At 44.2% G+C, this 27,392-nt stretch overlaps 1 protein-coding gene across 8 annotated transcripts in view; it reads right to left on the minus strand.

Moving 5' to 3' along the window:
• Window positions 1-542: 542 nt before the first annotated feature.
• The window catches only part of LOC140455411 (netrin-G1-like), a 78,895-nt gene continuing 52,045 nt past the window's right edge, over window positions 543-27,392 (minus strand). For all 8 annotated transcript variants that reach the window (XM_072550252.1, XM_072550247.1, XM_072550249.1 and 5 more), the window contains 2 exons: window positions 26,344-26,370; window positions 543-2,453 (listed from right to left, as the gene is read on the minus strand). In XM_072550252.1, the coding sequence (XP_072406353.1) occupies window positions 2,224-2,453; window positions 26,344-26,370 (257 nt within the window). In that variant the 3' untranslated portion in view covers window positions 543-2,223. The remainder of the gene's footprint in view (window positions 2,454-26,343; window positions 26,371-27,392) is intronic.

Raw genomic sequence — 27,392 nt, forward strand, 5'->3', positions numbered from 1 at the left:
TCAGCCGCCTCAAAACACGTCCACCCTTACCACCGGGGGCTGTTAACACTTTGAGGAAACTGCATCAGGTGGGCTTGTCCACTGGCCTTAAATGGAGGTCCATTCGAGAGCTGCCGTTAAGCGGAAGCAGCCTCCTCCCCCGTCACCTGCTGGGGACTTGGGAGACATCTCCACGCCCCGCCCCGCCCCATAACAGCCACCACCATTTTTCCCCAACCACATCCCACTATGGGTGGTAAGCTATCTGCTCACAATCTCAGCAAGCAGCTCTTTCAATAACATATCTCTTGAAGATGGCTCCTGGAAGGGACAGGAGCCCCCCCAAAAAGGGAATTAAGACCCCCGACCCCACCCCAAAACGCACACACACAAAAGCTGAGGTTCCAGTGTGGAGTGTCTTAGTTGAAAGCGAAGATTTTTTTTTCCATATGAGGGAACAAGCAAATGTTAAAACGGTGCATAAATCTTTAAAATAATCTCTTAGACAAGCGTAGGGTGTAAAACTGTGATAACGGTACCCTGCGGAGACATTTGAAACCTGCTGAACAATTTTCCAACATTTAATCATCTGAAGTATCAGACAAAGGAACGAAGACAATTCCTTGAAACCAAGGAATATACGACAGCAGTTCAGAAGCGATAGTTTTAAAACCGTACAGGTTTGAAAAAAAATTCTCCCAAACCAGGGAGAGAGAGAGAGAGAAAAACTCAATGGTGATTAATGCCCCTGTCTGGGAAACGATCAGTTGAAACATTTTTCAAGCGAGAATATCTCTTCTGTTTTATTGCAGTTAAAAGCTTTGAACCCTCTGTGAAAATATGACCTCTTCGAATGGACCTCTTTATTGTTAATGTTGATCTCTCTCTGCACCTTCTCGGCAGCTGTGACAGTGTATCCTGCATTCTGTTCTGTTACCCTGATGCACTTATATAGCGCGATCTGTCCATAGAGTAAATAACACAAGACTGTTCACGCTACCTGGGTACACGTGACAGTTCTAAATCAAATCAAATAAACTCAGGAAGAGTTTTCACGCAGAGGGTGGTACATGTATGGAATGAGCTGCCAGAGAATGTGGTGGAGGCTGGAACAATTGCAGCATTTAAGAGGCATTTGGATGGGTATATGAATAGGAAGGGTTTGGAGGGATATGGGCCGGGTGCTGGCAGGTGGGACTAGTTTGGGTTGGGATATCTGGTCGGCATGGACGGGTTGGACCGAAGCGTCTGTTTCCATGTTGTGCATCTCTATGATTCTATGACTCTAAGTGATCTCCGTGCATGGAATGGGGTGTCACAGCAATTACTCACAAATACCTCACAAGTGTACTTTGTGCAAAGTAGCCGATGCGTCAGTGCACAGCAAACATCAAGTTTGGCCCCTGCATACTGTATTTTTTCATCTTGTGCCACAGGGTCGGAGGGAGCAGTGGAGCTTATTTTGTACCCCTCTCGTCAACAACTACACTGCGGAAGAGCGATCTCCGTTCCACTGCTTCCCGGAATCTGTAAACCGGCTGGAAAAGATCCGGTGGGAAAAATGCCGCCAACTGCTGGAGACACCCCACTTACCTTCTGGTGAACTCCTTCACTTGTACACAAAGAGAAAGGGAGTGAGGGAAAGAGAAACAGTGTAGGGAGGGATGGCAGCTTCATGGAGGGAAGGGGCAGGGAATATGTGTGGCAACAATTAAGGTGGTCTTTTCAGATGAAACACTAAACCGACAATTTGTTTCATCGTAAAAGATTCCAATTACGCATCTATTATGAAGAAGAACGTTTCAGTCTTGCGCCCTGATCAGTACTTATCCCTCAGTCACAAATCTGGTCATTTGTCCATTGTCACATTGCGCTTTGTCGGAAAGAAAGTTCCTCCAAAGCGCTTCAGAGTGTCCTGAGGTGAGGAAAGATTCTGTCCCAAATTTTGACGGGCCGAGCGGCTGAAAATTGAGAGGATGAATTATGAGGAGCTGCCTGTGTCCCGTGAAGAGACACAGAGAGTCCAGTTTCCCCACTGATTGTCCATTCCCTCTTGAAATCCAGTCGGCCTGGGTGACTGGGCGGGCTCAGACCTCAGCTGCAGTTTTCCTTTCCCGGGACTTGCTGGGGAGGGGGGGTGGAGGGAGGGGAGAGGGAGGGTTGGAGCGTGTTTGAACGGCGCCGCAGTAAACGCTGCATCTGTCCTGCCGCTCTCCTCAGCTTTCCGGTGGCGCTGGAAGCGGCTCAGAGCAGCGGGCGGCCGTGGGCGGCGGTGAGCAGCGCGGTCAGCGAGAGCAGCGCCCGGTGCAAGGAGGGCTCCCGGGCCGATTGGGAGACGCAGCCTTCCGCTCCCTTCCTGCACTGGACTTTCTCACACAGGAGCCCGGTGTAGGGAGCGGGGCACCGGCACCTCCCGTTCTCCTCACACACACCTCCGTTCTCACACCGTGTTAGCAAGTTATCGCACACTCCCCCTGCGAGAGAGAGAAAACAAAACAAAATACACAATAAGGTCAGGCCGTTGAAAACTTGCCCACAACACAGACTGTCGCCACTCTTCATTTTTTACAACAAACTTTCACATGTGCAGCCCCTAAATCAACACAATACTATTCAGAGTGGTTAAAAAAAAAACTTGATGCAGAGACACTTGAGAGTTAAGTGGAATGTTTGTAAGGAGCTCCTTAAAGAAAAGGGGAAGGGTTGGAGAGGTTTGGGAGAGGGAACTCCAGGGTTTAGGACTGGGACAGCTGAAGGCAAGGCCAACAATGGGAAGGTTAAAATCAAAGAAGATCCAGAAGTCAGAATGAGAGGCTTGAGGGCTGCTGGGGATACCTCAGGCATGATAAGTGATTGGGTGGATGGTGAGGCCAACAGAGGGATCTGAATGCAAAAGAGAAAATGCTGGAAAATCGCAGCAGGTCTGGCAGCATCTGTAAGGAGAGAAAAGAGAGCTGATGTTTCAAATCTAACTGACTCTTTGTCAAAGCTGGGATTTGAACGTATGGATTAGAAATTTCAATTCAATGCAATTGTCGGTTAAGAGCTTTCATATTAGGGTGCAGGAGTCGGAAAGAGTTAATGCTGTGGAGTGCATCCAGCACTGTACTGCCTAACTTGGGCAGAGTTTTGGATTTTGCAAACACAAGTTTTAATGTTGAAGTCTCCCTCTCAGTGTAACATGTCTAAAGTAAAGGTTAAGGCACCATTGTCTAACAAAACCAGTGAGAAAAGACACAACTGGCGATGGTATAACCTGAGGGTCATCACATCTAAGATGAGGGGAAAGATTGGGAAGGGGAACCCTTCATGGTTCCCCCCAGCTAGTGCAGGAATTGAACTTGTGCTGTTGGCATTGTTTTTTGTTGTCCAGCCAGCTGAGCTAAACCAACTACCCCCAGCCCATCATCGCACTATAACTTGATCTAATTGTCATTGTTCAATAAACTATATGTTTCATCAGACAAGAAGCTCATCATTAAGACTACCAAGTAGTTTTCCCCTGTCTCAGTGGACCAAGTAGCCCTGTTGGTCCCTGTCAGTAAAGAGGATGTTAGCAATAATTCCAAGATGAACATTTACACCAAGATGAGCTGAGGATTCAGCATACAGCATGTTGGCAGCGACGGAAAAATTTCACCTTGCAATTAGATAGCAATCAATGGAGGGCTGTGACCCTATCAATGGCACAAGACTGATTAATAAAGTTAGATCACATGGGATTCAGGGAGAGCTTGGCAAGTGGATGCAAAATGAGCTTGATGATAGATTACAAAAGGTGGTGTACAATTGCCATTTTTCAGACTGGAGACCTGTGACCAGTGGTGTTCTGCAGGAATTGGTGTTAGGTCCAGTGTTGTTTGTCATTCATTTAAACTATTTGGATGAGAATTTTGGAGGACGGTTCATAAGTTTGCAGATAACACCGAAACTGCTAGTATCGTCAACATTGAAGAATGTTTTCTAAGATTACATAGGGATCTCGATCACTTGGACCAATTGGAGCAGCAGATGAAGTTTAATTTGGATAAATGTGAGGTATTGCATTTTGGTAAAGTGAACAAGGGCATGACTTATACAGTTAATGGTACATCTCTTGGTAGTGCTATCAAACAGAGAGACTGAGGGGTTCAGGTACATTGTTCTTGGAAAGTTGCATCACAGGTAGACAGGGTGGTTAAGAAGGCATTTAGCAGCCTGTTTCCACTGCTCAGAACATTGACTGTCGAAGTTGGAATGTTATGTTGAGGTTGTACAGGATGTTGGTAAGGCCACTTTTGGAGTCATGTATACAGTTCTGGTTGAGCTGTAGAACTGGTGCCAAATCAGAAACAGAGAAAACAGGAGCTGGAGTTGGCCATTCAACTCTTCAAGCCTGCTCTATAATTCAGGATGATCATGGCTGATCATGCAAACTATTTCCTGTTTTCTTCCATATTCTCTGATCCTTTAGCCTGAAGAACTATACGTAACTCCTTCTTGAAAATTATAGAAACTTTAAAAATAGAAGCAGGATAATAGAATAGGCCATTGCATGAAGCTCAACTGGAGAGTGATCAGATGATGAAGACTCAGTGGATGAACTTGTGGATGGGAGAAAGCATTAAAAACAAAAAGGTATAGTTCACAGGCTGGAAAGGGTAAATGAAAACAAATGACTTACAGGCTTACAGTTCACATTGAACACTGCTATCTTAGTGAGTGGGTACAAAGTGACACAGGGACAGTACAGGAAATCAAAATCCAAAAAGTTTTCTTTAAAATTTCAACAAATTTGGGGACATTGTAACACCAGAATTGAAGAGATAAAGGAGCAGTGTAGAAGCCCATTCAACAAAGTCTAGTGTATTAATGCACAGATCTCATAAAGCCACTGTATCTGTGAAACAGCTCAATGACATCTAGTGATAATCCAGCTTGAAAAGTCTCCACATTCTCTCAGTTAGTCACTTATGTATATTATGCAATTGTAGATTGTTGATAAACTTCAAGATATCTTTCTCAACAAGAACTTTGCTTGACTCTTCTTGCATGTGTTACATGTGCTAACGTATAGGGAAGCACGTACGACAATATAATTCTGGCAGTGATTTTCTACCCAAAGTAAACCACATCAAAGTCTAATGGAATAAGACAGATCGAAGACTACTGAAGCTTTAGGAAAGGTGAGAGATCCATTATTTAACACCACAGCAAAGGCAGGGAGAATTTATTAAACCATAGGCATTGGGACTATCCAGGAATAAAAAAAACATTAACAGGAATTATGAGCTGAACTACAGACAGGGCTAATCATCTTGGAAAATCCATTTAAGAAACAGGATTGATATTACAGAGCACAAAGAGGGGGATTATTTTGGTTCAACCATTAAGAGCAATGGGGTTGTTTATTAAAGCCACAGGCTGTGGAAACAATAAGCTTCAGCTTTTAACGAAACAGGAATCATTTATAAAAGCAATGATTCATGGGACTCATATAGAAAAGTCATGTATAGGCAGCTACATCCATTTTACTTTCAGAAACTTTGACCACAGAAAGATGGGATAAGCTTCCAGCATACAAACAGCCTGCCGAATTAACAGCTTTTAAAGCAAGGAAAATAAGTAATAACAGGAGGAAGACATAGAGTCATAGAGATGTACTACATGGAAACAGGCCCTTTGGCCCAACTCATCCATGACCAGATATTCCAACCCGATCTAGTCCCACCTACCAGCATCCAGCCCATATCCCTCCAAACCTTCCTATTCATATACCCATCCAGATGCCTTTTAAATGTTGCAATTGTACCAGCCTCCACCACATCCTCTAGCAGCCCATTCCACACATGCACTACTCTTTGCATTAAAATGTTGCCCCTTTCGGTCTCTTTTATATCTTCCCCTTTCACCCTATACCTATGCCCTCTAATTCTAAACTCCCCATCCCAGGGAAAAGACCTTGTCTATTTACCTTATCCATGCCCCTCATGATTTTGTAAACCTCTACAAGGTCACCCCTCAGCCTCCAACGCTCCAGGGAAAACAGCCCCAGGCTATTCAACCTCTCCTTATAGCTCAAATCCTCCAACCCTGGCAACTTCCTGTAAATCTTTTCTGAACTTTTTCAAGTTTCACAACATCTTTCCAAAAGGAAGTAGACCAGAATTGCATGCAATATTCCAAAAGTGGCCTAACCAACATCCTGTACAGCCACAACATAGCTTCCCAATTTCTGTACTCAATACTCTGACCAATAAAAGAAAGCATACCAAATACCTTCTTCACTATTCTATTGATCTGTGACTCTACTTTCAAGGAGCTATGAACCTGCACTCCAAGATCTCTTTTTCTCAGCAATGCTCGCCAGCACCTTACCATTAAGTTTATAAGATTAGTGAAGATTTGCTTTCCCAAAATGCAGCACCTTGCATTTATCCAAATTAAACTCCATCTGCCACTCCTCAGTCCATTAGCTCATCTGATCAAGATCCCATTGTGATCCAAGGTGACCTTATTTTCTGTCCACTGGTAATGCGTTGGATTTTCTGAGTACTAGCAATCTGCCACTCTGCCCCTCTTTGTTCAAAAGGTGGGAGATCTGCATTGCTGGCAGGAAATTCCAGTCAATCCTTCCTCAGAAATACAGAGCTGTGCTTCTCCATTCTCGTCCCTTGGTCATGCAGATCAGTCAGGGAACTAGGGAGAGGGGTGGTTTCATATTACATTCACTCCTGACGACAATCTACCTTCACATTCTGAACCGTGAAGATCAAGAATGACAGACAGCCACTTTGAGGAGCTGCTGTGAAACACTCAAATACCTCAGGGGTGTGTGAGGTTCATATGTCAAGGCCATAGTGTGCCATTGGGTTAAAAGCCAGAGAGCCACATGGATAGAGTGCCAACTGGATGGAAGAGAATTGACAGGTGCAAGGGTGGGGAAGATTGAACAGCGGAAGGCAGTGGAATGAAATTTGGGTTGGGTACAAGATGAGGATGATACTGGGGTGACCGAAGCAGAGAATGGATTCGAAGTAGGACAAAATGTTTCAGCTCACAAACGTTGAAGTGTCAGTTCTGAAAGCAGATGAACAGTAGAAGGGAGGGGAATCCTGAGTGTAGTAGTGAGAAAGAGGGGTCATTTTTTAGTGGTGGGTGAGTGGAATTGTGTCCAAATCTGATCAAGAGGGATCCAAAGGAGAGAAGGGGGTGACAGGTCAGTGGCTGTAGGAGTGTAAGTGATCTAGGATAGGTGCAGATTGGAGCTCTGGAAGCAATTGTGGACTCAGCTGAATCGTTACTCAGGTGCTAAAAAAATGTATTTAACAGAGAAGCTTTTCCTGATAATCATTTGCTTAATTTTGATCAGAACCCTGACTTCTTTGTAAGCTTATTTTGCACTCAAATAATTGTTGCCAGCCCAGAGATGCCCTATATGGTGACTGACATTTGCCCCTGACATGGCAGCAAGGTGTAAATTTGGGGCTTGTTTTTGTGAGCAGGCATCTGGAGGTTCTGATGAACAGGACAATGCAGAGGAGGACCATCCTCTTTGCCCAAGCCCAACAATAGAGGCTGTGGCACTGTAATCTACCAGCCTGGTCAAGGTTTCCACCCAGGCCAGTTTGTCATGAATCATCTGGAGTGTGGGAAGAAAGTCAATGTCCTTCTCCTCACTGCTAAGATGACAGCTCTTTCTTTTCTATCTCACATTCACTCCATCACTGCTATTGCACACAGCTCTCACCAAGGCTGAAGTTCTACCATTCTTACTATTGCAAGCAAGATATGTCCGCGTTTGTCTTCACCCACCTCAATATCCAATATCACTAACCCTGCATGCCCAATACGCCAGCCTATTTACTCACTTGGGGCAACGTGCCTATTTCCTCCAGCCTGTTCCATCAACAATATTTGTGCAGCCATTTTCATCTCACTCAATCACCATTCTCAGCAGACAGGAGAAAATAGCCCACAAGAGAACAGAAAAAACCCGGATCGGTGGTGGCTGCCAGAGATTCGACTGCTCACTCCCAATGAAGATAGAATCCTGACCAAGTGGTTGACTGACCATGTCCAAACTCCTGAACTGGTATCAAAAGCTGCTGTTGACTTATTATGCTGGAAGGTTCCTGATTGAAGGTCATCTCCCATGCTGTATCTGTGCCATGTGGAAAACCAGCTTCCTGCCTTTGTATCTGCACTGAACAGCAAGGCAAGACAGAACTATTGTGCCTGACAGCTTTGCCTGAGGGGGCAAACTTCAAAAAGCCAAGGCAAGGCAGTGATGCTTTTGAGAATCAAGGTGCGTTCAAAGCAAGTAAGCAAGATAAGAGTGAGAGAACAGCCCTGAGGTGCAGCCTGGTCCAGTCCGTGATCAGAGTGCTTGTCTGTGTGAGGCTGCCTGCCTCTCTGCAGAAACTGTCCTTGCAGTAGCATTTCAATGCTAATTGCCTGTGAATCCCAGCCCCTGAGTTTCAGCATTGAAGTTCAGAGATGTGCCATCAGAATACAGAGAATCTGGCAAGCTGTTGGGTGCAAATGTCCATTGACAAAGTTGTTCATGTGGCTAGTGCCCTGGAGGACATTCTGCAATATCATTGCCAGGTGTTCAAGATGATAGCCCAGGGCACCATGGAGAGAGCAGGAATCTCCAGTTTACCACTGTGATACTGGTGTCAGGATTTGTCAAATTTGAGTTTCCTCATGGCAAGTGGTAGGCTAGGAAACAGAATAGCAATGAGGCAATATTCAGTGTTAGTTAGGCTGTTAAGAGGCAATAATTCCCATTCATAGTCCGCTCACAAACATGAAGGTCATCTTGATGCCTGGAACTCAGAAAAAGCAGACGTCACGATAGGTCTGGCTGGATTTCACATGTGCCTCTCCCAAATTTCTCAACATAGTCCACGTCATTCATGCCCCTCTAAGATTCCACCTAAGAGCTAGTGCCAAGATAGCAAGGAGGCCTCACAACAACAAGCCGTGTCCAGCGCTTAAAAGTGTGCTCAGTCCCATGGGGTCAGCACATCCCATTTTTTGGACACAAGAGTGGGCATGGATTAAAGTGGTGCTGGAAAAGCACAGCAAGTCAGTCAGCATCCAAGGAGCAAGCATGTCTTTTGGAGGCAGACCCATCCATGTGTTGGAGAGCCAAGGTGTACATATTATAACTGAAAGGTTGGCCTAAAGGGTATAAAGTGTCTGGTCAATGAATAGAAGGGAGTAGAAGGCATATGGAATGCACAAGTCCATGGAAACAGGACTAAGGTGATGGAGGATTCATTCGAGATGAGGTGGCATGAATGGGGCATGAGGTTTGTGTAAGAGTGAGAAGAAGTGAAAAGGTTTTGAGTTGTGAAAGCTGGAGGAACACTACATTATTTATTAGGACACAATGTTAGATGCCTGAGATTGTTTTCTTGCCCAGCCCACCTCAGAAACCAGCAGAACCATGATTCCCAATCTAGCTCGCTTCCCAAGATCAAAAATGGGAAACACAAGTCATAATTTTTTGAATTTGAGTTTGTCAAAGTTGGGTATTCTCCCACCTCTGTGCCCTGACCCCAAGTCGGTCGAGGTGACTTTCACAAAATGTACCAGAGTACAGCCCAGTCACAGAACCACAAGAAGTCAAATAACAACTCACACACAATGATGTTCATGAGGTAGAACAGGTAACAACTGAAGAAGAATGAAAAGTATTCCTGGGAGAACTATGTAATCCAGAACCAGCTATTTGGCAATAAGATTAGAGACGTTAAAACAATGACTGCACATGCTGGAAACCAGATTCTGGATTAGTGGTGCTGGAAGAGCACAGCAGTTCAGGCAGCATCCAAGTAGCTTCGAAATTGACGTTCAGGGCAAAAGCCCTTCATCAGGAATAAAGGCAGTGAGCCTGAAGCGTGGATCTCTCACGCTTCAGGCTCACTGCCTTTATTCCTGATGAAGGGCTTTTGCCCGAAACGTCGATTTCGAAGCTACTTGGATGCTGCCTGAACTGCTGTGCTCTTCCAGCACCGCTAATCCAGAATTTGGCAATAAGATGTTTAAATCAATGAGCATCTCATTAATTTTGAGTTCAAAATAGGGGCAACTGTCACTGTGTTCTCAGGTAGTATACCATGGGTGGAAAGAAGTCTGCTGACAGTCCACAACATAGTCCAGGATGTATACCATTTAAGATTAATGGTATGTTACAAGCAAATCTTACAACCGAAGGCATTCCAGATAGTAGACCATGAAAACTCACTTCAAAATAAAACGTTCTCCCACTTGAGCGTGAAAGTGTGTCTTGACTTCAAACGTTTTCAAATGTCAAAGTAAGGAACCAGTATCAATCAGTATCAGTTTGGAAATGGTGATGTTGGCTCAACCTGGAATTTCATATTTTGCAAGATGAGTTCAGACCAGTTCCACCATTTTCACATTTTACTCTTGTTGCTTCTGGTTCAAGTCAAGAAAGAAAATATTGATTTACTTGAAATTGCAAAACCAAGATGGGACACTTCTGTTCATGAAGAGAGGGAGACAGAAAGCAGGAATCCACAGACCAGTTAGCCTAACTTTTCATTGCGTAAAAGCTGAGGTCCATGAATAAAGAATAAATAGAAGGACATTTTGTAACCTTACTGCAATCAAATAGGATCAATTAAAGGATGAAATAAAATGCCCATTTAGATTCATAGAATCATAGAGATGTACAGCATGGAAACAGACTTTTTGGTCCATTTCATCCATGCCCACCAGATATCGCAACCCAATCTAGTCCCACCTGCCAGCACCCGGCCCATATCCCTCCAAACCCTTCATATTCATATAGCCATCCAGATGCCTTTTAAATGTTGCAATTGTACGCACCTCCACCACTTCCTCTGGCAGCTCATTCCATACAATTACCACCCTCTGAGTGAAAAAGTTGCCCCTTAGGCCTCTTTTATACCTTTCCCCTCTCATCCTAAACCTATACCATCTAGTTCTGGACTGTCCCACCCAGGGCAGAGACTTTGTCTATTTATCCTATCCATGCCCCCCATGATTTTATAAATCTCTGTAAGGTCACCCCCTACACTTTTAAGTTTCACAGCATCCTTGCAGAGTTCTGGGGATAATGTCTTAGCATGGACTGAGTGTTGGTTAATTGTGATGATGTTGCTCCTTTAACAAGGTTATGTTGTCCTTGGTTTTTTTCAAGCGGGGTCGTGAAGGCAGAAGTTTTGATAAGTCTGGAAATGTCTACTTTAAAACAATGACCGCGGAGTGGCCAGTTCTCCCAGTTCAGGTTTTTATTTTCTCGTTTGCTTTAGTTTTAACGAGGTTGAGGGTGTGGGGGATGGGGGTTGGTGCACAAAACCACTGGGGACCTAGAGAAGCCACTACAGTGAAAAGAGGTTTTATGCTTCAACAGAGATCTTGCCTGGACTGTCTCTCTGAAATCTCTCCTGCCTGTACTAATTGTGTTTGAATTTACCTTTTGCCAAGGGGTGTGTTTATGGGATGTTGCAGGGATTAGAACAGCTTTGTTAAATTGTGATATCATGTCAGTTGGGTTATTAAATAAGTTGTTAATCTAAATTCTGCTTTCTTCGTACGTGTTTCATCCATGATGTTTAATTAAATTCTGTTTTATTTAGAGCTGCATCACTCCTGGAATATCCACGTTACATCTGCCTTTACAAAAAATAAACGCTAGTGTCTGGGCTACCTTCTTAGAATCCTTTGAGGGGGTCTTATCTGGTCCATAACATTAACACAGAGTCAAGACTAATGTGTCTTTTCCAGGTTAGAAAGCTGCAAATATTTCAGTGCCACAAGGATCATTCAAAACCTCAATTATTTAGTGTTTATACTAATGATCTGGAGGAGGGGCAGAGTTTAATGTCTCCAAGTTTGCTGGTGATACAAGAATAGGTGGGGATTGGGTGACATGTTGTGATGAGGATATAAGGAACCTGGAAGTGCATATCAGTGAATGGGCAAAGACTTGGTAGATGGAGGGTAGTCTCGCAAACCTTATAGCCATACATTGTGGTAGGAAGAATCAAAAGGCAGATTATTATTTAAATGGAAAGAGACTTGAAAAAGAAGAATGTGGGTGCTCTCATGCATGAATTTATAATAGATTTGTACATAGATGCAGTAAGCAATTCAACAGGTAAGTTGACTTTTGGCCTTTATGTTGGCGGGTGGTGTAGAATTTAAAAATAGGGAACAGTTGAACAGAGTGCTGCTGAAGCTTCATCTGGAGTCTTCTGCACAGTTTTGGTCCCCATATTTAAGAGGAGATGTCCTGGCATTAGAGGCACTCGAAAAGCGATTCACTCAGCTGATTCTCTGATCTCTAGAGTCTGCTTTAGAACGGGAATAAAACTATTTATTTGGTGGGTGAAAGTGGAGCTCAGCGTAATTCACTCACTGATAGCCTCTTTGTTTTACCCCAATGGTATCTCTGCTATCGGATACATAGTCAACACAGGTCACAGAAACTGGGGTGCAGTGGAAGGGATGAAGGACTGGTGCTGGAACAGTCACTAAACTCAACAGACCTTCCAAGACTGATTCCTGAGATGAAGAGAGACTGAATTATTTAGTATGACAATCATGGGAGATTAGAAGAATGAAGGTGGATCTCATAGAAATCTCCACAACTCTAACAGGACTGGACAGGGTAAACACAGGAAGGATGTCCCTGATTACCAGGTAGTGCAGAATCAGAGGTTACAGGATAAGAATACAACATAGGCTATTTATGACTGAGATGAACATAGAACATTACAGCGTTGTACAGACCTTTCAGCCCTCGATGTTGAGGCAACCTGTGTAACCAATCTAAAGCCTATCTGTCCTACCCTATTCCATTTTTATCCATAATGTTTATCCAATAGCCACTTAAATGCCCTTAAACTTGGTGACTCTACTTCTGTTGCAGGCAGTGTGTTCCATGACCATCCTACTATCTGAGTAAAGAACCTACATCTGACATCTGTCCTATATGTATACCCCTCAATTTTAAGCTACATCCCCTCATGCTAGCCATCACCATCTGAGGAAAAAGGCTCTCACTGACCACCCTATCTAACCCTCTGATTATCCTGTATCTCACAATTAAAGTCAACCTTCTCTCTAACAAAAACAGTCTCAAGGCCCTCAGCCTTTCCTCATAAGACTTCCTCTCCATACCAGACAACATCCTACTAAATTTCCTATGAACCCTTTCCAAAGCTTTCACATCCTTCTGTAATGCAGCTGCAACATGACATAGTGGCTCCGGAACTCAATCCCTCTCACAATAAAAGCTAACACACTGAATGGCTTCTTAACAACCCTATCAAGCTGGGTGGCAACTTTCAGGGATGGCACTGCTGCAAACTTCTTTCGGCCATATAATCAGTGCCATGATAGGAATGGTGGAGTGAGCTCTCAGGGTGTTGCACAGCTTGCAGGACGTCATATGGATCTAACACACACACACACACACACACACACACACACACACACACACACACACCAGAAACAACAGTAAGCCAAGACACAGGACAGTCAGACTTGGACAATGAAACAAATCTCCAACACTTAAACAGCTTCAATCCTTCACAGACTGATTATGCTTCAAACTATGTACAAGGCCAGAACAAGCTCACCAAGCACTAGGTTCATCACCATAGGGTTAAATTCAAAAGTAAAGATGTTGTTTTAAACTTGTATTGATCCTTGGTTAGTCAACCTTTGAAGAACTGCAGACAGTTCTGGTCTCCAAAATTGTAGGAACCACATGGAGCACTGGATGAAGTTCAAAACAGGATTAACAAGAATGATACCAAGGCTGTGAGGCTCTGTCTATCAAGAAAGTCTGAAGCAGCTGGTGCTCTTTTCATTAAATGAGAAGACTGAGGGGTGATCCGTGAGAAACCTTAAAAGCAATGATGAAGCTTTAAGTACGAGAATGCAGTTTCCTCTAGGTGATATGGAGGCTCAGTTGTTAGCACTGCTGCCTCACAGGGACCTGCATTCGATTCCAGCTTTGGGACGCTGTCTGTGTGGAGTTTGCATATTTTCTCTATATCTGCATGGGTTTCTTCCAGGTTCTCCTGATTCCTCCCACAGTTCAAAGATGTGCAGGTTAGATGGACTAACCATGGTAAATTGTCTATAGTGTCTAGGGTTATGTAGGCTTGGTGTATTAGCATTGGGAAATGCAGGATTACAGGGATAAGGAAGGGGGTTGGTCTGGATGGAATGATCTTTTGACGATCAGTGTGGACTCAATCGCCTGCTTCCACATTGTACGGATTCTATCAGTTGTGAGTGAGACAAAAATTAGGGGTTTTACCTGTAACATAGATGACCATAAATCCAATTAGGACGTTATAAGAAACTCTTTTATCCAGACAGTAGTGAAAATGTGGGGAATGCTACCAGAGGCTGCAGTTGAGGCAAATTGCAGAGATGAATTGAAGGGGAAGCTATATAAACAGAGAAAGAGTGCTATATAAACACAAGTTCTTGCTCTCTCTCTTTCCCTCTCTCTCTCCACATGAAAGCATTCATATTGTTTGAGTGCTCCTACCTTGCTTTGGGTTTGTGACATGAAGTGAGGAGATGCTTTACCATGTGTGAGTCTGCTTTGCATCAGCTGCATGTGTCAGGAGAAAGCAGCAATTATTAATCACAGCCAGAAGACAATGCCTGGCCTGTATGTTACATCTGTACCACAAAACAATATGTATATACATGCACACAGTGAAACCGTAAGAGCGTCCAAGAGACAAGCAGCCGTATCCATCTCACAATTTATCAGATCAAAGCTGATTCTGAGACTATGCAAAGATATCAGGACAGCTGCCCAGAATTTCGCTCAAAGAGGGAGATTTTAAAAAGTACCTTAAAAGAGGAAAGAGGGCTTAAGGGGTGGAGATATTGAGGGAGGGAATTGAAGAGCATATGGCTTAAGTAGCAAAAATCACTGATCCCAATCCATTCCTGCTCCTGTGTCATGCTTCTGATTAGTCTACAGAATTATGGTCAGTCCCAGTCAATATGGGAAGTTATGATCAATCTCAGCCAACAGGAGGAATTGTCATCATTTTTTGTCGGTGCGGAATATTAGTCACTCTCAATCACTGCAATTACAACCATTTTCAGTCAATGTGGGGAAGTTATGGACACTCTTAGATAGTATGTCGCTCCTCATCAATTTGGACAGTTCTGGTCATTGTGGTGAGGTTGGGGCTTATGATCATTCTCAGTCTGCATGGGGAGGTCTGCTCACTCCTGGTCTGTGGAGAGTTATAGTCACAGTTGATGCACATTTGGATTTATAGTAATTTTTCATTAGCTTTTATGAATTTGGTCACTCCTCAGTGTATGTATAAGGGATTAATGTAACAGGTAGTTCAGAATGAAGTGGACAGCACGCAAAGTGTTAAATATATATGAAGGAGTTGATGAAACAAACAGGAACAAAGGTAAATAGATTGATGCCAGAGACACTTATCCAGTTCCCAATCCTGTATCAGGAATAGTAAAATTAAATTTGCATTAGGATTCAATCATTTGTTAAGAGGGTAGTAGCAGAACACTTAGAAAATTGCAATACAATCAGGCAGAATCAATATAGTTTTCTGAAAGGGTAATAGTGTTTGACAACTTGTTTTATAAACCAGTCTTTGAGGATGCAACAAGGTGACAATGCAAGTTAAGAGCTTATACTTTTGAGGGTGCTATTTTCACATGGAAGAGAGGAAGACTGGCTAACTAGCAAGAAACAGAGAGTTGGCAGAAATGGGTCATTTTCATGTTGGAAAATTGTTACATGTTAAGTGCCACAGGGATCAGTGCTGGGGCCTCAACAATGCATGATCTATACAAATGGCATGTTGCAGGCAAGAACAGTGTTGAAATTTGTTGAAAAGGTAGGAAAGTATGTCAACATGTTGAAAAGGTAGGAAAACATGTTCTGAGGAAGCTATAAAGACTGATTTACCATGAAGACAATGGCAGAAGAATTGAGGAGCCCAAATTCCTGTCTTGAAAACTCAGTATTCTTCATGTTCAGGGGAGCAACGTGGTGCACAGTTTCCTGAAATAGTTGGATGTTCAATGATCAGCTAATCACACTGAAATGAGACTTTGAAATGCCTCGGGTTTGGAACCAGAGTATGTAGATCAGACCAGGTGAGAATAGGTCCACTCTCAGTTAATTTCTCTTGGATTGTCATCCCTTTGAAGAGCTCATATCTTCATGCAGTTATGGTTTCTGTGCATCATGGAGGTGGTGCTCAGCAGTTTGCTTGTGAGGCAAAGGTCAGCTAATCATTTCGAGTGGGGGTTAGATATCCATTTGGTGGTTCAGATGCCCTGTGAGACTGTCCACTGTGGAAAAGGGCCCTCCATTTTTGTTTAGCAGCAGGAAGAGCGGGCGCATGACTGGGAGGCTGCCAGGAAGGTCAATCACTGCTTTGCAAACTTACCTCAAGCATCGAGGCCCTCTTTTTTTTAGCAGCAGGAAGAGTGGAAGTGAGACCAGGAGACTGCCAGGAAGTTAAATCACTACTTACTTCATGAATAGGCGGAGCACACGCTGAGCAGGAGCAGACACAGGACTGCTGAGTAAGTGAAGTAATATATTTGGGCTGTTGCATTACCCAAAACACTATGTAGGTCGTGTCTCCCACACATCCTCCTTCTCCATCCTAAAAATAGGTTCTGTGCGCCATATTGGTGAGGTAACTAGTTTTTTTTATTCTTTACTTTTTAACAGTCTCTTTGGGAATTTAGAATAGTGGGAATGGAGGTTAGGGCAGTTGAATGTTCCTCCTTCAGCATGTGGGAGGTAAGGGTCACCACTAGTGTTCCCACTGGCTTCATCTGCGGGAAGTACACCCAACTCCATCTCATTGAACCCACATTAGGGAGCTGGAGCTGGAGCTGGATGAACTTCGGATCATTTGAAAGGCAGAGGGGATTGTTGAGAGGAGTTACAGGGAGGTAGTCACGCCTCAGGTATAAGAAAAATGCAGGTGGGTTTCAGTCAGGAGACTCAAAGAGTATCAGCAGACAGTGCAGGGATCACCTGTGGCCATTCCCCTCAATACAAATACACCATTTTGGATACTGTTGGGAGGGGGGACTTACCAGGGATAAACCATGGCCTACAGGTCTCTGGCACAGAGTCTGTCCCTATTGCTCAGAGGGGAAGTGGGGGAGAGGAGCAGCATTAGTCATTGGGGAGTCATAGTTAGGTGGATAAATAGGAGGTTCTGTGGGAACGGGAGAGACTCACAGTTGGTGTGTTGCCTCCCAGGTGCCAGGATTCATGATGTCTCAGATTGTGTTTTCAGGATCCTTGACAGAGAGAGGGGTACCAGCCCGAAGTAGACACTAACGACCTAAGTAGGAAAAGGGATGGTGATTTAACGCAGAAATTCAGTGAGCTAGGGTGGAAGCTTAGTGCTAGAACAAACAGAGTTGTTACCACTGTTTTGTTACCCATGCCACGTGCTGGCAAGTGAGGAATAGGGAACGAGAGGAGTTAAACACATAGCTACAAGGATGGTGCAGGAGGGAGGGTTTCAGATACCTGGATAATTGGAGCTCATTTTGGGGTAGGTGGTACCTCTATACACAGGATGGTTGACACCTGGACCAGAGAGGTAGCAATATCCTTGGGGGGAAATTTGCTAATGCTCTTCGGGAAGGTTTAAATTAGTTCTGCCGAGGGATGGAAACCCAAATTCCAGTGTCCAGCAGGTTGAGAGTAGTGAGGTCAGAAATATGTTTCCAGGTCACAAGAGTGCACTGGCAAGCAGGAAGGTGGTTTGAAGTGTGTCTACTTCAATGCCAGGAGCATCCGGAATAAGGTGGGTGACCTTGCAGTACAGGTTGGTACCTGGGACTTTGATGTTGTGACCATTTCAGAAACATAGATAGACCATGGACAGGAATGATTGTTGCAGGTTCAGGAATTTAGATGTTTCAGTAAGAACAGAGAAGATGGTAAAAGAGGGGGAGGTGTGACATTGTTAGTCAAGGACAGGATTACAATGGCAGAAAGGACATTTGAGGACTTGTCTACTGAGGTAGTATGGGCTGCAGATAGAAACAGGGAAGGAGAGGTCACCCTGCTGGGAGTTTTCTATAGTTCCAGAGATTAGATTACTTACAGTGTGGAAACAGGCCATTCGGCCCAACAAGTCCACACCACCCCGCCGAAGCGTAACCCACCCATACCCCTACATCTACATTTACCCCTTACCTAACACTATGGGCAATTTAGCACGGCCAATTCACCTGGCCTGCACATCTTTGGACTGTGGGAGGAAACCGGAGCACCCGGAGGAAACCCACGCAGACACGGGGAGAACGTGCAAACTCCACACAGTCAGTCGCCTGAGGCGGGAATTGAACCCGGGTCTCAGGCGCTGTGAGGCAGCAGTGCTAACCACTGTGCCACCGTGCCACCCATAAGATGTAGAGGAAAGGATAGCAAAGATGATTCTGGATAGGAGCGAGAGTAACAGGGTAGTTGTTATGTAGTTGTTAACTTTCCAAATGCTGACTGGGAATACTGTAGCTCAAGTACTTTAGAAGGGTTAGTTTTTGTTCAATACGTGCAGGAGGGTTTTCTGACACAGTATGTAGACAGGCCAACAAGGGCTGAGGTCACATTGAATTTTGTAACGGTTAATGATCCCAGCCAGGTGTTTGATTTGGAAGTAGGTGAGCACTTTGGTGCTCATGACCACCATTCAGTTATGTTTACTTTAGCAGTGGAAAGGGTTAGGTAGGCTCAGGTAGGTTCACAAAGGCTCAGTTAGGGCACTTGAGAGTTACAAGTTAGCCAGGAAAGACCAAAAGAGAGCATGAAGAAGAGCCAGGAGGGGACTTGAGAAGTCATTGGCGGACAGGTTCAAGGAAAACCTGAAAGCTTTCTGAAGGTATATCAGGAATAAAAGAATAACTAGAGTAAGATTAGGGCCAATCAAGGACAGTAGTGGGAAGTTGTGCAAGGAGTCTAAGGAGATAGGGGAAGCACTAAATGAATAGTGTTCGTCTGTGCTTACACCGGAAAAAGACAATGTTGTTGAGTAGAATACTGAAATACAGGCTACTTGACTAGAGGGGATTAGGTTCACAAGGAGGAGCTGTTAACAATTCTGGAAAGTGTGAAAATTTATGGGATTTATCCTAGAATTCTTTGGGAAATCAGATAGCTTGCAGAGCCTTTGGTTTTTTTTTTCTTTATGTCCTCATTGTCTACAGGAATAGTGCCAGAAGACTGGAGGATAGCAAACATTGTCCCCTTGTTGAAGAAGGGGAGTAGTGACAACCCTGATAATTATAGACCAGTGAGCCTTACTTCAGTTGTGGGTAAAGTGTTGGAAAAGATTACAAGATATAGGATTTCTAATCAACAAGAAAGGAATGACTTGATTATGGATAGTCAACACGGTTTTGTGAAGAGTAGGTTGTGCCTCACAAGCATTATTGAGTTCTTTGAGAAGGTGACCAAACAGGTGGACGTGGGTAAAGTGGTTCATGTGGTGTTTTTGGATTTCAGTAAGGTGTTTGATAAAGTTCCTCACAGAAGGCTATTGCACAAAATACTGAGGCATGGGATTGATGGTGATTTAGCAGTTCGGATCAGAAATTGGCTAGCTGAAAGAAGACAGAGTGTGGTGGTTGATGGGAAATGTTTATTCCGGACTTCAGTTCCTAGTGGTGTACTGCAAGAATCTGTTTTAATGCACTGCCATTTGTCATTATTATAAATGACCTGGATGAGGGTGTAGAAGGATGGTTTGTAAATTTGCATATGACACGAAGGTAAGTGGAGTTGTGGATAGTGCTGAAGGATGCTGCAGGTTACAGAGGGACATAGATAAGCTGCAGAGCTGGGCTGAGAGGTGGCAAATGAAGTTTAATGCAGAAAAGTGTGAGGTGATTCACTTTGGAAGGGCAAAAGGAATAAAGAGTACTGAGCTAATGATAAGATTCTTAGTAGTGTAGATGACCAGAGAGATATCGGTGTCCATGCATATGCATCCCTGAAAGTTGCCATCCAGATTGATAAGGTAGGCAAGAAGGCATACGGTATGTTAGCTTTAATTGGTAGAGGGATTGAGTTTCAGAACCACAAGGTAATGTTGCAGCTGTACAAAACTCTGGTGCAACCACACTTGGAGTATTGCGTACAGTTCTGGTCACCGCATTATAGTAAGGATGTGGAAGCTTTGGAAAGGATTCAGAGGACATTTACTGGGTTATTGCCTGGTAGAGAGAGAAGGCCTTATGAGGAAAGACTAAGGGACTTGAGGCTGTTTTCATTAGAGAGAAGAAGGCTGAGAGGTGAGTTAATTGAGACATGCAAGATAATTATAAGTTTAGAGACGGTAGACAGTAAGATTGTTTTTCTTCAGATGGTGATGGCTAGCACAAGGAGACATAGCTTTAAATTGAGAGGTAATAGATATAGACAGATGTCAGAAGTAGTTTTGTTACTCAGAGTAGATAGAACATAGAACATAGAAGAATACAGCGCAGTACAGGCCCTTCGGCCCTCGATGTTGCGCCGATCAAAGCCCACCTAACCTACACTAACCCACTATCCTCCAAATACCTATCCAATGCCCGCTTAAATACCCATAAAGAGGGAGAGTCCACCACTGCTACTGGCAGGGCATTCCATGAACTTACGACTCACTGAGTGAAGAACCTACCCCTAACATCAGTCCTATATCTACCCCCCCTTAATTTAAAGCTATGCCCCCTTGTAATAGCTGACTCCATACGTGGAAAAAGGTTCTCACTGTCAACCCGATCTAACCCCCTAATCATCTTGTACACCTCTATCAAATCACCCCTAAACCTTCTTTTCTCCAATGAAAACAACCCCAAGTGCCTCAGCCTTTCCTCATAGGATCTTCCTACCATACCAGGCAACATCCTGGTAAACTTCCTCTGCACCCGTTCCAGTGCCTCCACATCCTTCCTATAGTATGGCGACCAAAATTGCACACAATATTCCAGATGCGGCCGCACCAGAGTCTTATACAACTGCAGCATGACCTCAGGACTCCGGAACTCAATTCCTCTACCAATAAAAGCCAGTACGCCATATGCCTTCTTCACTGCACTATTTACCTGGGTGGCAACTTTCAGAGATCTGTGTACATGGACACCAAGATCCCTCTGCTCTTCCACACTACCAAGTAGTCTACCATTAGCCCAGTAATCCATCTTTTTATTACTCTTACCAAAGTGAATCACTTCACACTTAGCTACATTGAACTCCATTTGCCACCTTTCTGCCCAGCTCTGCAGCTTCTCTATAACCCGCTGTAACCTGCCATATCCTTCCTCACTGTCTACAACTCCTCCGACTTTCGTATCATCCGCAAACTTGCTCACCCAACCTTCTAACCCTTCCTCCAGGTCATTTATAAAAATGACAAACAGCAATGGTCCCAAAACAGATCCTTGCGGAACACCGCTAGTGACAGCACTCCAAGATGAACCTTTGCCATCAACTACTACCCTCTGTCTTCTTCCAGAGAGCCAATTCCTAATCCAAACCTCCAACTCACCCTCAATGCCATATCTCTGTATTTTCTGCAGTAGCCTACCATGGGGGACCTTATCAAACGCCTTACTAAAATCCATATATACCACATCTACCGCTTTCCCCTCATCTACCTCCTTAGTCACCTTCTCAAAGAATTCAATAAGGTTTGTGAGGCACGACCTGCCCTTCACAAAACCATGCTGACTATCCTTGATCACATAGTAGGGGTGTGGAACGCACTGCCTGCAACCGTAGTAGACTCACCAAGTTTACGGGTATTTAAATGGTCATTGGATAAACATATAGATGAAAATGGAATTATGTATGTTAGATGGGCTTCAGATTGGAACAGGTCATCTCTACATCAAGGGCCAAAGGGCCTGTACTGGGGTGTAATGCTCTATGTTCTACGTTCTATGAAAAATTGTATGTAGAAGGTGTACAACCTGCACAGAACTGCCCACCTTGACAAGACCTGTCAAGAGGCATCAACAAGTGTCCAATATCAAAATATACATTTGTAAACGAAAATGATTTTTTCTCAATAGAGTGTCGACTACAAGTTGGACCATTAAGTAAGAGAACTGTGTCTTTTCTCCTGTGCGCAAGAAAACTTGTGATTATTCAATAAGGTGGTACAGTAGATGTCGGAGAAAAACTACTGGGTAGAAATAGGCATTAAGTTAGCATCGGAATAGGAGTATCAGCACCACAAGCCTTCTCTACCATTCAATGAGATCTGGTCTAACTCCATATGAGGCATGGGTGCCCATAGGATATGGTGCAGATTCATAGATTAGAATGGGTGCAGCATAGAGAGAGAGAGAGAGAGAGAGAGAGAGAGAGGAAGACAGAAAGATGAGAGTTGCTGGCATGGTTCTGTTTTAATCTCATGTTTTAAACTTTGACCACAGCATGACAGACTCTGGGCAGGCTTTCCATTCAGCTCACCTCAGGAACTGGCTGGCCTTTAGGTCTATACTGGATCACCTGCCCTTATGGACAAACAAAATCAGAATTCCAGGGTGGCCACATTTAAAGATCTAATTTGTCGAGCCAAAATTTCTCCAGAGTCTCTGCACTCACCCCACCCAGGAACAAAATTCAAAGTCTAAGTGTCTGCAGAGGGACACAGAGGAATGTAGAGGGTAGCTTAAATAGGTGAGCAAAAATGGGGCAGGTGGAAAACAATGTGGAAAAACATGAATATTCAGGAAGAATATACAAAACAGAGCATTTTTGAAAGGAGACAGACTGCAGGCCATTATGATGAAAACAGCTGGGTGTCCTTTATGTATGGGGTTCTTTAAAAAAAAATACATGCAGGTAGAGCAAGTCAAATGAGTCAAATGAAATGTTGGCCCTCATTGCAAAGGGATGGAGTTTAAATGTATGGAAGTCTCATTGCAACTGTGCAGAGCATTAGTGAAATCATATCTAGAGTACTGTGTAGGGAGTTGGTCACGTTCTTAAGGAGGGACTTACACTGCAGCAGTTCAGAAATAGGTTACTGGTCTATTGCTGAGATGTGAGGTTTTCTTATAAGGGAAGGTTGAACAGGTTGAGCTCTGCAATTAGTGTACTTAGAATAATAAATGCCAACTGTAATGAAACATCCAGTTTGCTGAAGGGACTAGACAGGGCAAATGATGATAGCATGACTCCCCTTATGAACAAACGCAGAACAAGGTGAAGCAGGTTCAGAATGGACCTTATCCCATTTTAGACAAAGGTAGCAGGGGATTTATTCCCCTTCACACTTGGAATGTTCTTCCCTGGAAAGTAGTGGAGGGCAGGTCATTAAATACAGAGTCATGGAGTCGCAGAGTTGTTCAGCACAGAAACAGACCCTTTGCTCCAACTTGTCCATGCTGACCAGATATCCTAAATTAATCTAGTCCCATTTGCCAGCACTTGTCCCAGATCCCTCTTAAACCCTTCTGATTCATATACCTATTCAGATGCTTTTTAAATGTGGTCATTGTACCAGCCTCCACCACTTCCTCTGCAGCTCATTCCAAACAAGCACCATTCTCAGCATGAAAAAGGTTGTCCCCCAGGTCGATTTAAATCTTTCCCCTCTCACTTTAAACACATTTAGTCTAGTTTGAATTCTCCTACCCAGGAAAAAAAACCTTGGTTACTCAAATTTCCATACCCTCTCATGATCTTATAAACCTCTATGTTGTCACCCCTGAGCCTCTGATGCGCCAGGGATAACAGCCCCAGCCTATTCAGCCTCTCCCTGTAGCTCAAACCCTCCAATTCTGGCAACATCCTTGTAAATCTTTTCTAAACCCTTTCAAATTTAGCAATATCTTTCTTGCAGCAGGGAGACTAGAACTGAATGCAAAATTTCAAAACTGGCCAAACCAATATCCTAGGCAAAAGTGAGGACTGCAGATGCTGGAAACAACAGTCTAGATTAGAGTGGAGCTAGAAAAGCACAGCAGGTCAGGCAGCATCCGAGGAGCAGGAAAATCGATGTTTCACACAAAAGCCCTTCAACAGGAATGGAGGCAGGGAGCCTCCAGGGTGGAGAGATAAAAGGGCGGGGTGGGGGGAGCTGGGGAGAAGTTAGTAAAGAGTACAATAGGTGAATGGGGAAGGGGTGGAGGTGATAGGTCAGAGAAGAGGGTGGAGGGGATAGGAGGGAAGGGAGATTAGCAGGTAGGACAGGTCATGGGGACAGTACTGAGCTGGAAGGTTGGAACTGAGGTAAGATGTGGGGAGGGGAAATGAGGAAACTGGTGAAGTCCACATTGATGCCCTGGGTTGAAGTGTTCCAAGGCAAAAGATGAGGTGTTCTTCCTCCAGTCGTTGAGGGGTGAGGGAGCGGCGGTGGACGAGGCCCAGGACCTCATCCCTCACCTCCATCCAAGGCCCCAAAGGAGTCTTCCACATCCATCAAAGTTTCACCTGCACATCCATCAATGTCATTTATTGTATCAGTGCTCCTGATGCGGTCTCCTCCACATTGAGGAGACTGGACACCTCCTCACAGACCACTTTAAGGAACATCTCCCAGGATGCCCGCACCAATCAACCCCACCGCCCCAACACCCAACATTTCAACTCCTCCTCCCATTATGCCGAGGACATGCAGATCCTGGCCTCCTCTACCGCCGCTCCCTCACCACCCGACGCCTGGAGGAAGAACGCCTCATCTTCCACCTTGCAACACTTCAACCTCAGGGCATCAGTGTGGACTTCACCAGTTTCCTCATTACCCCTTCCCCCACTTTACCCCAGTTCCAAACTTCCAGCTCAGCACCATCCTCATGAACTGTCCTACCTGCCAATTATCTTCCCATCTATCCATCCATCCTCCCCTCTGATGTATCACCCCCATCCCCACCCCCATTCACCTATTGTACTCTTTGCTACCTTCCCCCACCCTCCTCTCTGACCTATCACCTCCATCCCCACCCCCATTCATCTATTGTACTCTTTGCTACCTTCCCCCACCCTCCTCTCTGACCTATCACCTCCATCCCCACACCCATTCACCTATTGTGCTCTTTGCTACCTTCCCCCACCCTCCTCTCTGACCTATCACCCCCATCCCCACCCCCATTCACCTATTGTACTCTTTGCTACCTTCCCCCACCCTCCTCTCTGACCTATCACCTCCATCCCCACCCCCATTCATCTATTGTACTCTTTGCTACCTTCCCCCACCCTCCTCTCTGACCTATCACCTCCATCCCCACACCCATTCACCTATTGTACTCTTTGCTACCTTCCCCCACCCTCCTCTCTGACCTATCACCTCCATCCCCACACCCATTCACCTATTGTACTCTTTGCGACCTTCTTCCCACCCCGTCATTTATCTCTCCCTCCCGGAAGCTCCCTGCCTCCATTTCTGATGAAGGGCTTTTGCCCGAAACATCAATTTTCCTGCTCCTCGGATGCTGCCTGACCTGTTGTCCTTTTCCAACACCATTCTAATCCAAACCAATATCCTGTACAGCCACAACATGACACCACAAATCCTATACTTCAAGGTTGAGTTGAACAGATTTTTAATTAGCAAGGGAATTAGGGTTCCAGTGCAAAACAGGCTGAAAATTGGAGTCAAGGCCACAATCGGATCAACTGTAATCTTCCTGAATTACAGATGTGGCTCAAAGTGCCAAAACTTCCATTCCAGCTTCGATTTCTCAGGTTCTTAATTCTCAATGAGAATGCCTCAGGACTTTTACAAATAATCTCTCCACTTGCCATTAAAAGTTTCCACTAAGATAGAGTTGAAAAGTATCTTTCTCTTTGTTCTCAATTAAGGTTAGATTAGATTAGATTTGATTGCCTACAGTGTGGAAACAGGCCTTTCGGCCCTACAAGTCCACACTGACCCTCCAAAGAATAACCCACCCAGATTCATTTGCCTCTGACTAATGCTCCTAACAGTATGAGCAACTTAGCACGGCCAATTCACCTGACCTGCATAACTTTGGATTGTGGGAGGAAACCAACGCAGCCACAGGGAGAATGTGCAAACTCCACACAGACAGTCACCTGAGGTTGGAAGATGTGTGATATATACATTTTGTAAGTTATCTGCTTTGTATTTGCCCTAACACTCAAGAGGAGATTAAACATATTCCAGCAATACACAAACAGGCAGAGTTCTAATTCTAGTCTCTTTCCACTCCAACATCTATGCTACACACATTGCCTGTTCACATTGATAATGTGGACTTTTTTCTCCATCCATGAGAGATGTGGGAGGTTTGAGGGAAGCAGTGCTTTCCTCATACAGAAATTGGTTCTGGGTCAGAGGTCACAGGTCAGAGAAGTTAAGTTCTACTTACCGCCACTGGAAAGGGTGTTTGGGAGACCTGGAAAGGGAATCAGAACCACAAAGCGTTAGAGAGACAAACTATTAACAACATTTTACTTGCAAATACACTAAAATGACCCATCACATGACCTGTTCATGAGATCAATCTTACTCATACACACGAATAATGAACTCATCAGGAATTTACGTGCTGCATTCTCTGAGCACGCAGACCATCCATTGGTGAGACAAATTCAAATCGCTACATTGCTCACATAAGGTGAAAGTGAGATTAATGAATAAGTATTTTTGCACCACTTGTGATGAAAGTGTCAGTGCACCCAGTGAGTACCCATTGCTGCCACTAATTACTTATAGTCTCTCACAATGTCCATTTGCACCACTAGCAATCTCAGGATATTCCATACACAGAAATGATGAAAGATAGACAGTGCAGGAGAGAGAGAGAGAGAGAGAGAGAGAGAGAGAGAACCTGCACAGTTACTGCCTTTGCTGTTTTTGAATTCGTGTATTGCTGGACATCGGAGTGCATCTGGGAAAATTAACAGATAGTGAAACTCACAACTAATCTTGGAGGAACTGTTGGGCGAAGTTCACAGCAAAGAATCATATAAGTTAATTGTTTTAAGTCTGTCCAACAGAAAGGCTGCAGTAGAGTGGATTCTTTCTTGATTATATATTTTTAGAGATAAGTCTCTCGAGTAAACTTAAAATATAAGCCATAGCTATTAATTTAACCTGGGGCAGTGTTTGTAGAGGAAGAAGACGGTGTTATTTTCTGGGTCTGTAGATTGTGAAGAAGCATGGCCTTTGCAGTGATCTGTACTACATGTCAGATGTGGGAGTTTAAAGAGAGTTTAAGGGTTACTGTGGATTATATCTGCCATAAATGCTGTTGGATGCAAATCTTATCAGATCGAGTGGATCGGTTGGCAAAACAGATAGAAGCGATGAGGAATTTGCAACAGCAACAGTATGTGGTGCGTGGCAGTTATAGGAAGGGGGGAAGTCACAGATACAGTCACATAGATGGGTTAACTCCAGGAAGGGTAAGAGAGG

This window comes from Chiloscyllium punctatum, chromosome 30, assembly GCF_047496795.1.
Source record: "Chiloscyllium punctatum isolate Juve2018m chromosome 30, sChiPun1.3, whole genome shotgun sequence".
NCBI classification, from domain to species: domain Eukaryota; kingdom Metazoa; phylum Chordata; class Chondrichthyes; order Orectolobiformes; family Hemiscylliidae; genus Chiloscyllium; species Chiloscyllium punctatum.